We start from the raw sequence: 14379 nt of genomic DNA, 5'->3' as shown, positions 1-14379 counted from the left end.
TTGAGGTGGAATTGCCCCAAAAAATGGAACACGCAGCGCTTTCCTAGCCGCATAGCGCACGACCCGCGCTGATATGAACCTTTTCATAGACAATGATTGTCCACGCGGTCGGGGGACGCTTTGAAAAACCGCAGGCGGGCGAAAAAAAAGCTGAAAACGCCTGCAGTGTGAACAAGCCCTGAAAATTATTTTTTTCTTATTTTTTTTCCTGCTTGTTGTTGGTTTAAAATGCGTTTTATGACAAGCTTGGCCCATATACAATTAACTTTTCCTCTTAAGTTTTCTCCTAGGAGATACGATTTCATCTTATATTTAAAATCATTATCAGCACTTTGCATGTGAAAAGGTACCAAAAAGAACGTGAAAAAGTATTATCAAAATTATTCTCAGTACTGTATATACTCGAGTATAAGTCTAAAAATGTAGGTCTGATTCACTTCATAAAAGTCTAGGGGTCGACTTATACACCAGTCACCGGCAACACTCAGCCCACTGAGTAATGGGTATACTAATAGAGACATTCCTATTTGCAGCAATTTACCCTGTGGTAAGTGATACTTTGAGGAAAGGAAATGCTAAGGAAATACAGGTGAGAAAGTCCTGGCCACAACAATTAACAAGGAAAGGGGCAGAAGGGAAATACTGGGCTGCAGGAAGGGAGTGGATAATTGCAGCACTTGGGGGCCAGGAAGAGGTATTCCCTGCACTTACGGGAAAGGAGGGGTTAATGGCTGCAATACTGTTTGCAGTGTAGTCATTAACCCCTCCTGGGTCCCAAGTGCAGCCATTTACTTTGCTGGGTAGACTAATACTCGAGTCAATAAAAAATTCCAACTTAGGAGGATTGAATATTGGAGTCGACTTATACACAAGGTTGACTTGTATTCGAGTATATACGGTAATTTTTTTTTTTTTGCTTGCTGGTGTTTTAAAAGGCCTTTTATTTACAAGTTGAGAAATTCTCAACGTAGAGAAAATTCAGGAGAAAAACCTAATTGCATATGGACCAAGGGCCCATATGCAATAACTTTTTCACCTGAGTTTTCTCCTGGGTGATATTTTCACAACTTGTAAACAAAATGCATTTTAAACCTCCAGCAAGCAGGAAAGTACTAAAAATAGTTTTAGTAGTACTTTTTCATCTATTTTTGGTACTTTTTCAATTGCAGAGTGCTAAATAAAATTATTTTAAATACAAGATGAAGAATTATCTCCTAGGAGCAAACTCAGGAGAAAAAGTTAATTGCATATGGGCCAAGGAGTCTAAAGGCTCATACACACATCAGACCATAGTCTTTGGAAAATGAAAGATCACAGACCAATTTTACCCCCTTCCATGTAGTATGAGAGCCACACCTACATAGTCTATTCTATGGAGCTGAACTACCCATCAGACAGAAATCTTTGCAAGATGCTGCACACACAGATGCTGTACACATGCAACAGATCAGTATCTGCAAAAGATCTGTTCCTGCAAAAGATCAGTTCCTGCAAAATACATTCATAGTCTATGATATCTGCAGATCCTCATACACACATTGTTTAACAGACATTGATCTGCAGATCAGATCCACCAGGATGGATTTTCAGATCTGCAGATGAATGTCAGTTAAACAAGGTGTGTATGATGATCTGCAGATCTCATAGACTGTGAATGCAATTTGCAGGAACGGATCTTTGGCAGAAACAGATCTTTTGCAGATACTGATCTTTTGCATGTGTACAGCATCTTTGTGTGCAGCATCTTGCAAAGATTTTTATCTGATGGGGAGTTCAGCTCAATAGAATAGACTGTGTATGGATGGCTCTCATACTACATGGAAGGGGGTAAAATTGGTCTGTGGTCTTTCATTTTCAAAAGACTATGGTCTGATGTGTGTATGTGGCCTAAAAAGGTTCTATATATAGGATTAATTCTACAGATGCAATTATCATTCTCATAAGTTTATATTCACTTCGGCCTAGTGCACACCAGAGCGGTTCTGCTGCGGTTTGCGATCCGCTTGCGGGTGCGGATCCGCTCGGGTAATGTATTTCAATGGGCTGGTGCACACCAGAGCGGGAGGCGTTTTGCAGAAACGCATACTCCCGGGCTGCTGCAGATTTTGGATTGCGGATGCGTTTCTGCCTCAATGTTAAGTATAGGAAAAACGCAAACCGCTCTGAAAAACGGCACTTCAGAGCGGTTTGCCAGGCGTTTTTGTTACAGTAGCTGTTCAGTAACAGCTTTACTGTAACAATACATGAAATCTACTACACCAAAACCGCTACACAAAACCGCAAAACGCTAGCTGAAACGCTACAGAAAAAGAAGAAAAAGCGTTTCAAAATCTGCTAGCATTTTGCGGATCTGCTAGCAGTTTTTGGTGTGCACCAGGCCTTCATGTTTGCTTTAATCCCTCGTTAGGCTTCCCATTTCATTTAATTATTTTAATGCATATGATAGTAAATTTACATTAATTACTGGTATCTGTTTGCTAAGTAAAAGTTTGCTTTCTAATTATCTTTCTGCCAATCAAACATGGCAAAAGCAATCTATATTTGTTCTAGCGCTGATCATCCACCACAGCAATTATCACATCCCTTCCTATTTATACCACAAGGCGAATGCAATTCCCACACGGTACGGTGGCCCCTGAGGGCAGCAATAAATATAGCACCTCCAGTTATGTCATAGATATTGAAGTTTACTTACTGCAAATCCGAAGGAGGAAGCGCTGTGTCTCATCAAAGAGACGGCTGCAAAGAGAAGAGGAACATTGTGGGCTTATTGGGTATGATAATACTGTACTGTGAGCATATATATTCATGTACTGCGCTTCTATAGAGCGTCAACAACTTCCAAATCTCTCAAATTCTCAACAAACACAGATAATAATAATAATCCCCCTTCCCTCCATATAGGTATGGGACTGATTCACAAAACTTATCTCATGAAGAGATGAATATACTTGGAGGAGGCGCCCCACTGGAAAATGCTTGAAAACAGTTTGAAAGGTAAGTATAACTTAACTCAATGACACACAAACGCCAATAGGTGAAAAAATAACACAAATGTTTACTGATCACTTGACAACATGTTTCTCAGGTGTCAACCTGCTTCTTCAGGTCCATAAAAAGTGTCTTGAGGACTGTAAAAAAAGACAATGGCTAGAGATGCCTACATCGCTACATACCTATATTTTCCACCTATTAGCATTTGTTCTTCACAGCTGTGCTAGCGACAGCGCTAGCAGGCTGTTTACATCTGCACTGTCAGTCTCGCCGCTCCCCCGCCTCCTCTATGTCGCCGCTCCCCACCTGCGTCCCTTCCCTCCCCACTGATTGGAGGGAAGGAACGCAGGCGGGGAGCGGAGATATAGAGTAGACGGGGGAGCGGCGAGACTGACAGTGCAGATGTAAACCCCTATTATTCCTCCCTTGAATGCTGGTCTTTAGTTGGTCGTAAAATAACTGATCGTAATGTTGATCAGAAACAAAATCGAATGACAACTGAATAGTGTATGGCCAACTTTATATTCACTTCACCTGGCTGCAGAGATGGGGTCAATTTCCATCAGCTGCATTTCAATCCGACTTTCGTATCGTACGCAATTTTCCATTCGCCAGGGCATCTTTTCCAATAGCACGAATCGATCTTTAGCCAATCGCAGATGCACTGCAGTCTTTTTTCCTGTGTTTGCAATTGGCCTAAATGAGTTTGTTTCTTTTTCCCCTATGGACAATCGCAGCTTGAAACGCACTCTGCGATCCTGATTTGTGGTGAAAAAAGGCCCTTACGATCAGTGGCTGAACTACAAATCATGGTGCCCCCCAGCAAAAGTCTGAGGGTGCCCCCCAATGGTCACACTCTACCTTTACCTGGCCTTGGTGACCTTAAAGGGAACCTAAACTGAGAAAGATATGGATTTTTCTTTTTAAAGTATCAGTTGCCTGACTCTCCTGCTGATCCTGTGTCTCTAATACTTTCAGCCACAGCCCCTGAACAAGCATGCAGATCAGGTGCTCTGACTGAAGTCAGACTGGATTAGCTTCATGCTTGTTTCAGGTCTGTGATTGAGCCACTACTGCAGCCAAAGAGATCAGCAGGACTGACAGACAACTGGTATTGGTTAAAAGGAAACATCCATATCCCTCTCAGTTTAGGTTCCCTTTAAGGTAGGTTATACTTACCTTTTAAACTGCATTTTACCCCCATTGGAGAACCTCCTCCAAGTAAATTAGTTGTGCACTGTCTTTTGTTGGTTATTTTTTCTTGGGCTGATCACAAGATATTTTTTCTATTGGAGTGTGGCCTCCTACGTCAGCAGGATCGAACACGTTGTACCCAGTGCAGGGGATTTGGGCGCAGCCGGCGCCACCATAGGCCGTAATAGGAATTACTGCTATAGCAGCGCACAGTCAGTAACTTTGGCGCCATCAGAAGACGGAGCTGAAGTTACTTTTAAAACACTGTAATTCGCCCACCAGCAATAGCTGGCATCCAAATTACATCATTCTCTACTATTCACATCAACCTGGAGAGGGAATAGTAATTAACGCCGCCTGGACTTGTGCAGGAGCATGGTGAGCCAAATATCGGCTGTATCCTGCGCCCAAGTCTCCCGGGGACGATTTCACTGGTACTCACTACTCAGCAGGATTGCCACATTCCAGGGCATCGACACAACTAGGGATGCTTGTTCGGGGTTTCCGATCGGAAGTTGCATTTCCACATTGGAATTCGGAAATCAGTAATACAAGTGCGGTAGTCGGATTTTCGCAGAAATTTTAGCGGAAATTTACACCGATTTACATTGATTTTCTCAAAAACTACTTTTTGACATTTTTTTTCTCTTGTTCCCACTCTTCTGCTTAACATTTCCACCTACAGGGGCTTTGCTAATAACCTCGAAGTTGGCGGCTATTGACTTATGTAAATTGCAGAAAATCCGCATTACCGATATGCGGTATGCCGCCAACTTTAGAGGTTGATAGCAAAGCTCCCATAGGTGCTAGAAATGCCAAATTTTTAGGTATGTTAAGAAGAAGAGTGGGAAAAAGTGGAAAACATTTTTTCAAATAGACCTTGTAGATTTTGAGAAAATCGATGTTAAAGTTGGCGGAAATTACAGCGAAAATCCACATCGGAATGCGGAAAGCAGAATTGGGAGCGGTAGCGGTAATCGGCAATGGCGGAATACGGATTTTCGCGGATATTGGCAATTCTGACCAACTAAAGTGCTACACTGTGGTTGCCTTCCACAACCACGGTTTCTGAGTACACAAATTACTTGATTTACCCATTTGGTCAATGTACTACACCATAGGGGGCTCCTGCTCTGTTTATTTCTTTTTTTCTGGAAGACCCAGGTTCCTCCAGTCACATACATGTGAGAAAGTCGTTGAGAATTTTGGCTTTTTTATTTTAATAAACCCAAAAGAATTGCGTGCTGTTAATATTAGTGAGTATAAGGGATCTGAGCATCTCTTGAGATACTGTAAGTACCATTGTAATCCTTTTCTGTACCTTCAAGACAGAGAAGGCTGTAAAGTGCCTAATTGCAGGAGGACTCTTTGATGTTTCTTGGTGGTTCCTTGCAGTGGCAGATAATTATGACTGTCGGTGTGAAAACAGCACAAGCAGTTACTTCCTGCAGGGGGGGGGGGGATAGGTAACCTTTCCTGTGGCTACTGTGAGGAATACAAAGGAGCACAGCTATCATTATTTTATTTAATGGTGTAATTCAGCAGAACTCTTTTCACCATGCCGGAATGAGGTGTCTAGCTATATACTATGGCCTCAAATAAAAGTCATGAAAAGGCAGGTTTGCTTATTATTATCATTTGTAGAAAAATGGTTACAATTTTTCAGAGATTAGAGGAATTTGTAGATAACTGTTAAAGCGGACCTGAACTCAGAACTTCCTCTCTGCTCTAAAAGATAACCAACAGCATAATAACATTTAAAGAAAAACATTCCTTTGTTACAGAAGATACAAATCCTGCAATAAATCTGCAGTGTGTCTACTTCCTGCTTTAATGGAAGTAGATATAGAATGAACATCCTGTGTTTACAAATTAGCTGCTCTGCCATGGCAACCAGGTAATGCAGCTGAGAGATCAAATTACACTGTTGATTAGTCACAAATGAGGGGGAATTAGACAGGCTGAACTCTTTAACAGGGCTGAGGCAGAGGCGAGAGAGGCTCCAGCCTCAGGGCGCAGTGTAGGAGGGCGCACAACTCACCCAGCTATAATTCTCCTATTGTGTTTGAAGCAGAGAGAAATAAAAAAAGGGATACATGGCAGTGACTGCAAGCCAGATCACTAGAGATTAAGGTGTTTGGGGGCCCTGGGGCGCCTCTTAGTCTAATAGCAATCAGTGTGTGACGGCTGGGGTGGGAGGGACAGGGGGCGCACTTTGGTGTCTCAGCCTTGGGTGCTGGAGGACCTTGTCCCGGCTCTGCTCTCTAAATACATACAGGGTGCATTTCTCTTTGAGTTCAGGTCCACTTTAAGATCTTTAGGACCCATTCACACTGAAATGCTTTTCTTCAGCGTTTCAACTGATCGCCAGGGATTAGCAAAGCGCTGTTTACAATGTATCCCTAAGGGATCATTCACCCTACAGCGCTCCCGATTTGTGGAAATCGCAAACTTGCTGCATGTAGCATTTTTGGAGCAATTGTGATGCGATTCTCATTCACCAAATGAGAAAGAATGGCATAGTGCAATTGCTGTGCATTATGGCATCGCAACCCAAAATTGCGATGAAACTCACACAGTAGTAGTGAAATGTCTGTGAGCTTCAGCTTGCATCGATTGAGGAGAGGGATACATCATTCACGGGCTGCATCCTGGATATAGGGGTAACGATAACCACTAAGGGGTATTCTGTTTCTTAAAAAGGGTATTGCTAACAAGGGCAAGCCAGCCCCCCCCCCCCCCCCCCCAACAATACTGCAGAATCAGCCTGTGTGTGCTTATACCCCTCCCTCCCAGCCTGTGTGCGCATATACCCCTCCCTCCCAGCCTGTGTGCGCATATACCCCTCCCTCCCAGCCTGTGTGCGCATATACCCCTCCCTCCCAGCCTGTGTGTGCATATCCCCCTCCCTCCCAGCCTGTGTGTGCTTATCCCCCCTCCCTCCCAGCCTGTGTACGCATATACCCCTCCCTCCCAGCCTGTGTGCGCATATACCCCTCCCTCCCAGCCTGTGTGCGCATATACCTCTCCCTCCCAGCCTGTGTGCGCATATACCCCTCCCTCCCAGCCTGTGTGTGCATATCCCCCTCCCTCCCAGCCTGTGTGTGCTTATCCCCCCTCCCTCCCAGCCTGTGTACGCATATACCCCTCCCTCCCAGCCTGTGTGCGCATATACCCCTCCCTCCCAGCTTGTGTGCGCATATACCCCTCCCTCCCAGCCTGTGTGCGCATATACCCCTCCGTCCCAGCCTGTGTGCGCATATACCCCTCCCTCCCAGCCTGTGTGCACTTATCCCCCCTCCCTCCCAGCCTGTGTACGCATATACCCCTCCCTCCCAGCCTGTGTGCGCATATACCCCTCCCTCCCAGCCTGTGTGTGCATATACCCCTCCCTCCCAGCCTGTGTGCGCATATACCCCTCTTTCCCAGCTTGTGTGCGCATATACCCCTCCCTCCCAGCCTGTGTGCGTATAGCACCCCTCCCTCCCAGCCTGTGTGCGCATATACCCCTCCCTCCCAGGCTGTGTGCGCATATACCCCTCCCTCCCAGCCTGTGTGCGCATATCCCCCTCCCTCCCAGCCTGTGTGTGCTTATCCCCCCTCCCTCCCAGCCTGTGTACGCATATACCCCTCCCTCCCAGCCTGTGTGTGCATATACCCCTCCCTCCCAGCCTGTGTGCGCATATACCCCTCCCTCCCAGCCTGAGTGCGCTTATCCCCCCTCCCTCCCAGCCTGTGTACGCATATACCCCTCCCTCCCAGCCTGTGTGCGCATATACCCCTCCCTTCCAGCCTGTGTGCGCATATACCCCTCCCTCCCAGCCTGTGTGTGCATATACCCCTCTTTCCCAACCTGTGTGCGCATATCCCCCTCCCTCCCAGCCTGTGTGCGCATAGCACCCCTCCCTCCCAGCCTGTGTGTGCATATACCCCTCCCTTCCAGCCTGTGTGCGCATATCCCCCTCCCTCCCAGCCTGTGTGCGCATAGCACCCCTCCCTCCCAGCCTGTGTGCGCATATACCCCTCCCTCCCAGCCTGTGTGCGCATATACCCCTCCCTCCCAGGCTGTGTGCGCATATACCCCTCCCTCCCAGCCTGTGTGCGCATATACCCCTCCCTCCCAGCCTGTGTGTGCATATACCCCTCCCTCTCAGCCTGTGTGCGTATATCCCCTCTCCCTTCCAGCCTGTGTGTGCGTATATACCTCTGCTTTCCAAGGCTGTGTGCACATATCCCTCCGCATTCCAAACCTGAGTGCGCATATCCCTCTCCCTCCCAGCCTGTGTGCGCATATCCCCACGCCTTTCTCCCAGTCTATGTACGCCTATCTCCCCACCTTCCAAGCCTGTGTGAGCCTATCCCCCACCTTCCACGCCTGTGTGCGCATATCCCCCCGCCTTTAAGCCAGTGTGCACACATCCCCCCACCTTCCAAGCCTGTGTGCGCATATCCGCCCTCCCTCTCAGCCTGTGTGCACATACCCCCCGCCTGCCAAACCTGTGTGCGCATATCACCTCCCCTCCCTTTTCACCCAAGTGGCATAACGATTTCCAATGGATTTATGCTGATACTTATTGGAAATCGCTGGGCACTGTGTGCGCAGGCAATAGATCCCTCTCTGATTAGATTCGACAAGAGAGGGATCTATCTAATGGTTGATCTGGACATACATCGAGTTATGTATGGCCACTTTTTTTCCCCTCTTCACATCAAGTTTATTGTGATATATTCACATAAAATGTATATACATTTACATACCGGGATGGTATACGAATTGCACAGCGGTAATGAGGCAAGTGTATACAATACATCTGAAAAAAAGACATATGCAGAAACCAAGGAGCACTTGATGTGAGTAACACAGAAAGAGATCAATAATAGAAAACTGAACAGCAATCAACCAGATTTGTATCTGTACCCTGCCTTGCAATTACACAGATAACATTTAAAAATGCTCACAGCAGCAAAAACCTTTTACTACGATGTATGGCCACCTTGGCTTAGGAGTTGTCTTTAAAGAGACTCTGAAGCGAGAATAAATCTCGCTTCAGAGCTCAAAGTTAGCAGGGGCACGCGTGCCCCTGCAAAACCGCCGCTATCGCGCCGCACAAAGGGGGTCCCTTCACCCCCAAACCCACCCCAGCACGACTTGGTCGTGCATTTAGTCGCTCCTGGAGGCAGGGCTAACGGCTGCAGCCCTGCCTCCAGTCGCGTCTGTCAGCGGCGCATCACCGCCTCTCCCCCGCCCCTCTCAGTGAAGGAAGACTGAGAGGGGCAAGGGAGAGGCGGAGATACGCGCTGACAGACGCGCGTGGGGCAGGGCTGCGGTGGTTAGCCCTGCCCCAACCAGGAAGCGCTCCCCCACATTACGGAGGGGGTTTGGGGGTGAAGGGACCCCCGTTAAGCCGCGCTATAGCGGCGTTTTAGCAGGGGCACGCATGCCCCTGCTATCTATGAGGTCTGAAGCGAGATTTATTCTCGCTTCAGTCTCTCTTTAAAGGACAGCTGAAGTGAGAGGGATATGGAGGCTGCCATATTTATTTCCTTTTAAACAATAGCAGTTGCCTGGTTGTCTTGCTGATACTTTGCCTTTAATTCTTTTAGGCTCGGTCCACACTACATGTGGTTGCAGAACGCAATCCGCGGTCTGGGCTCCGTTTTTCAAAAACTGGAATGTAGGGATAAAAAAACGGATTTGTACTGCATTTTTGCAGCACGTTTCCAGCGCGTTTAACCGTTCAGTGGCCGTGGTTGGGGGGGCCGGCATGCTGGAGGGGGTAACAGGCAGGAAGGGGGGAAGCGGGCACAGCGGCAGGGAGGGGGGTCGGACCTCCCCCTCCCTCACCTAGGACTTCCCTTCCCTGCTCCCCCTCCAGCTAGTTTCTTTTAAAATCAATCCAGCAGCAAGCAGGGAAATCACTCACTTCCTTTTTCTGCCGCTCGCTGCGTCACTTCCTGCAATCACGCCCAATGAAGTACAGAGGGCGGCAAGGAAGAGAGCGAGTTTGCCGCTCGCCGCCCGATTCATTTTGAAAGAAACTAGCTGGAGGGGAGCGGGGAAGGGGAGTCCCAGGTGAAGGAGGGGGGGGTCTGACCTACCTCCCCGCCACTGTGCCAGCTGTCCCTTTTCCTGCCTACTACCCCCTCCAGCATGGCGGCCCCTCTCCCCACCCACAGACAGGGCTGGAACACTGGAAACGGATCAGTTTTTGTGTCCAAAGCTGTCTGTGTAGAGGGAGATCCGTTTTTGCATTGGGTTTCACTACCCATGTGTGTATCCGGGGTCCGTGAAAACCCTGCAAATCCGGACCCTCCCGTTCCGTTTTTAAAGTGGGTGAAGACGGACTCTATTTTTAACATTTGTATCCGTGGCTCTGAGTTTGGTCCTGGCCCAAAAACGGAGCCACGGACACGTTATTAAAACAAATGTGAACCGAGCCTTAGCCATAGACCCTGAACAAGCATGCAGCAAATCAGGCATTTCTGACATTATTGTCAGATCTGACAAGATTAGCTGCATGCTTGTTTCAGGTGTGATTCAGCCAACTACTGCAGCCAAATATATCATCAGGGCTGCCAGGCAACTGGTATGGTTTAAAAGAAAATAAGCAGCCTTCATGAATGAAATTGCTAATTGTTTACAATATTCATTTATAGATTGTTTAAAGGCAAGGAGTTTTGAATCAGGATGATAATTTAGTAAGTGTTTTCTCATTGTAAAATCTCTCTCCCCGATTTACGTTCTGAAATGTATCACTGGTGGGGACATCTTTAGTTCCGCAGGTGATCTGTACAGAATGTTCGTTATTGAGAGTTCTATGCACAGAGGGAGATACTGCTTGCTTGGCTGTTAAAGAAAAGCCATTATTTTCCACAATGCAACGAATTTTACAGACAGGAAACTGTCAGGACCTAGGTCATGACATCACACTGTGGGAGGGGTTTCACCACAATATCAGCCATACAGACTCCGCTGATGATCTATTAGAGAAAAGGTAAAGATTTCTTGTAGGAAAATGGGGTATTAGCTACTTATTGGAATGTAGTTCAACTTCAATACTTGGTTAGAGCTCGTTCACACTATGAGAGTTTGTGAGGGTTTTTAAGCGCTGCTGATTTTAGAAATCGCCCCAAAAGTGATTGTGCAATGATTCCCTATGAGAGTGTTCACATGTAAGCATTTCACTTTAATTGAAATTGCAAACGCGCTACATCAGTGTTCTCCTCAGGCTCTTTAAGTCGGGTGCTCCACCCGGCTAGTTTTGGTGAGCACCCGGCTGTCATCGGCTCACCTCCTCCTATGCTGTAAGCAGAGTTGCTCACAGAAGCACCGACCCTGCTTTCTCTTATCGCGCCCCACCCCGGCTACTTTTTCATGCCACCCGGCTGGAAAAAAATTCTGGGGAGAACACTGTACATCTACCATTTTCTGAGCGCTTTGGCTCAAAGGAAGGTACAGGGAAATCGCAAAGCACTTTATATAGCGATTTCCCGAACGCTTCTTTTAATAAATACATTGAATTTATTTATTTCCGGGTGAAAGAGTTCACTCCCTGACGTCAGAAAGTGAAAAAAGGAATCGCTCTGCAAAAACGCTTAGAAAAGCACTTTTCTAAGCGCAAAGCGCAGGGAAAAGCGCTTACAAAAACTCTCAAAAAATCGTTCAGCGATTGCGATAGCGCTGGCGATTTATAATGTGAACATAGCCTAAGGCTGCTTACACACAGGGACGTTACAGGCGCACGTTAGTGCAGCCTGTAACGCTCCCCCAACGCACAGCAATGTAACACAAGTGGGCTGTTCACACAGCCCACGTTGCGTTACATGTAACGCTGCACGTTCTCCGGAAAGTGCAGCATGCTACGGCGTTAGAGCGGCTATAGCCGCGTTAGACTGTTTGCACATGCGCAGTGGGGGGCAGAGAGGAGGCGGGGAGAGCCAGCTACAGTAGCAGCGCACATGGCTACTTAATATTCACTGCACTGGCGGGCGCTGATTGGCCGGCGGGACCACGTGATGCGGAGTGTCTCGCTCCGCATCACGTGGTCCCGCTGGTCAATCAGCGCCACTCTGGGAGACCTTATAGGAATAGAGCCGCCTAACGCGGCTCACTCTACAGTCCTCACTTGCAGCACCATACGTTGTGTTAGGTGCACGTTATGCGACCTTAACGTGGCACCTAACGCAACGTCTTGGTGTGCAAGTGGCCTTAAAGTTCCTTTTTAAGCATAAGCGCTACAATGTTCCAGCCTTGCTTTTACCCATATAACATCAGTATAGTAAACAAGATTTGCAGATTATCTTACTACCAATCAGGGATTCTGGGATTTAAAACTGAGGAACAAATTTATCATTGGTGACATTCTGCACAACAAATTTGCTGTGATGGCAGCACGGCATAGAATTATATATATTCTGTAATAAAAAAAATCCAGCCCCAAAGCGGCAGAGGAAGATTTAGAGGCGCTCGTTAGGGAGCGACTTAATAAAAGTTCAGTTTTCTGATTCAGCAGCACTTATCAGCAGCACTTTTCATGGAAAACTTTAAGAAGTGGGCTGAATACACCATAATCGGGGTCAGACTGGTCTGGTGGCAATTTCTCCGTAATTTCTATGGGTCAATTCAAGAGGTTTCTACCAAATAAACATTAATGAATAACAAAAAAATGTTATCATAGAATTGGGAAGGAATAAAATCCTAGAATTTCCTTTTCTTGGGACTAGAGGTGTACCGAACGGTTCGCCGGCGAACGGTTCCAGGCGAACATTGGGGGTTCGCGTTCGCCTGCGCCAGGCGAACTTTTCCGGAAGTTCGATTCGCCCCATAATGCACTATGAGGGTCAACTTTGACCCTCTGCATCACAGTCAGCAGGCACATTGTAGCCATTCAGGCTACAGTAAGCCCTGGAGCCCCACCCCCCCTTATATAAGGCAGCCTCCGGCGGCCATTACAGTCACTCGTGTGCCTGCTAGAGAGAGGAAAGGGACAGCTGCTGCAGACTTTTTCTCTTAGGGACAGATTAGTTAGGTTCTAGGCTGCTTTGCTTGTTCCTGACTGATTAATATTGCTTTTAAAGCACCCAGCAACAGCTCTTTTCAGAGCTCAACCTATACATTTTTTTTTCTGACACTTTTGTTGCATGCACAGCCTTGCTAATTGATAGTGTGTGTGCCACTGCCAGCAGCCCAGCACATTCAGTGACTGACTGCCTGTGTGTGTGACAGGGAGCTGCACATTGTACTACCCAGTACTGCATATACCCCAGTACCTGTTGTGTTTACTTAACCCACCTCATCACTGCATATACCTAGCTTTGTGTTGAGTGAACCCAGCTCACTGCATCTAACTACCCAGTACCTGTTGTGTTTACTTAACCCACCTCATCACTGCATATACCTAGCGTTGTGTTGAGTGAACCCAGCTCACTGCATCTAAGTCTAACTACCTGTTGTGTTGAGTGAGAACCCACCTCACTGCATCTTAAGTACCTTTACTGTATACTGTTCAGTGAACCCAGCTCACTGCATCTAACTACCCAGTACCTGTTGTGTTTACTTAACCCACATCATCACTGCATATACCTAGCGTGGTGTTGAGTGAACCCAGCTCACTGCATCTAACTACCTGTTGTGTTGAGTGTGAACCCACCTGGCCACCTCACTGCATCTAACTACCTGTTGTGTTGAGTGAGAACCCACCTCACTGCATCTTAAGTACCTTTACTGTTGAGTGAACCCAGCTCACTGCATCTAACTACCTGTTGTGTTGAGTGTGAACCCACCTGGCCACCTCACTGCATCTAACTACCTGTTGTGTTGAGTGAGAACCCACCTCACTGCATCTTAAGTACCTTTACTGTTGATTGAACCCAGCTCACTGCATCTAACTACCTGTTGTGTTGAGTGAGAACCCACCTCACTGCATATAGCTAGCATACCCCCGAGATGGACAAAATGGACAAACCAGGTAGAGGAAGAGGTAGAGGCAGACCCAGAGGAAGGCCACCAGGCACCGGCAGGTCTGTGGCTGTGCGAGGTGGTGTTGCTGTGATTTCATGCGGACCTGCCCCAAAATACAGTGCTCAGAAGAAGGCACGTGCCATCACTTCCCAAAATCGTGAGGAGGTGATTGAGTATTTAACACAGAACACCTCATCTCCCGCAGCCACCAGCGCTACAACAAGCGCCAC

At 47.2% G+C, this 14379-nt stretch overlaps 1 protein-coding gene across 1 annotated transcript in view; it reads right to left on the bottom strand.

The window, feature by feature from the left end:
* TMEM163 (transmembrane protein 163) overlaps window positions 1-14379 on the bottom strand; it is a 196690-nt gene that overhangs the window by 89326 nt on the left and 92985 nt on the right. The window contains exon 3 of the mRNA XM_068247084.1: window positions 2696-2739. Within this exon, the coding sequence (XP_068103185.1) occupies window positions 2696-2739 (44 nt within the window). The remainder of the gene's footprint in view (window positions 1-2695; window positions 2740-14379) is intronic.

Source organism: Hyperolius riggenbachi, chromosome 7 (assembly GCF_040937935.1).
Source record: "Hyperolius riggenbachi isolate aHypRig1 chromosome 7, aHypRig1.pri, whole genome shotgun sequence".
Classification (NCBI taxonomy): Eukaryota; Metazoa; Chordata; class Amphibia; order Anura; family Hyperoliidae; genus Hyperolius; species Hyperolius riggenbachi.
This window is presented reverse-complemented; position numbering and strand designations above follow the sequence as displayed.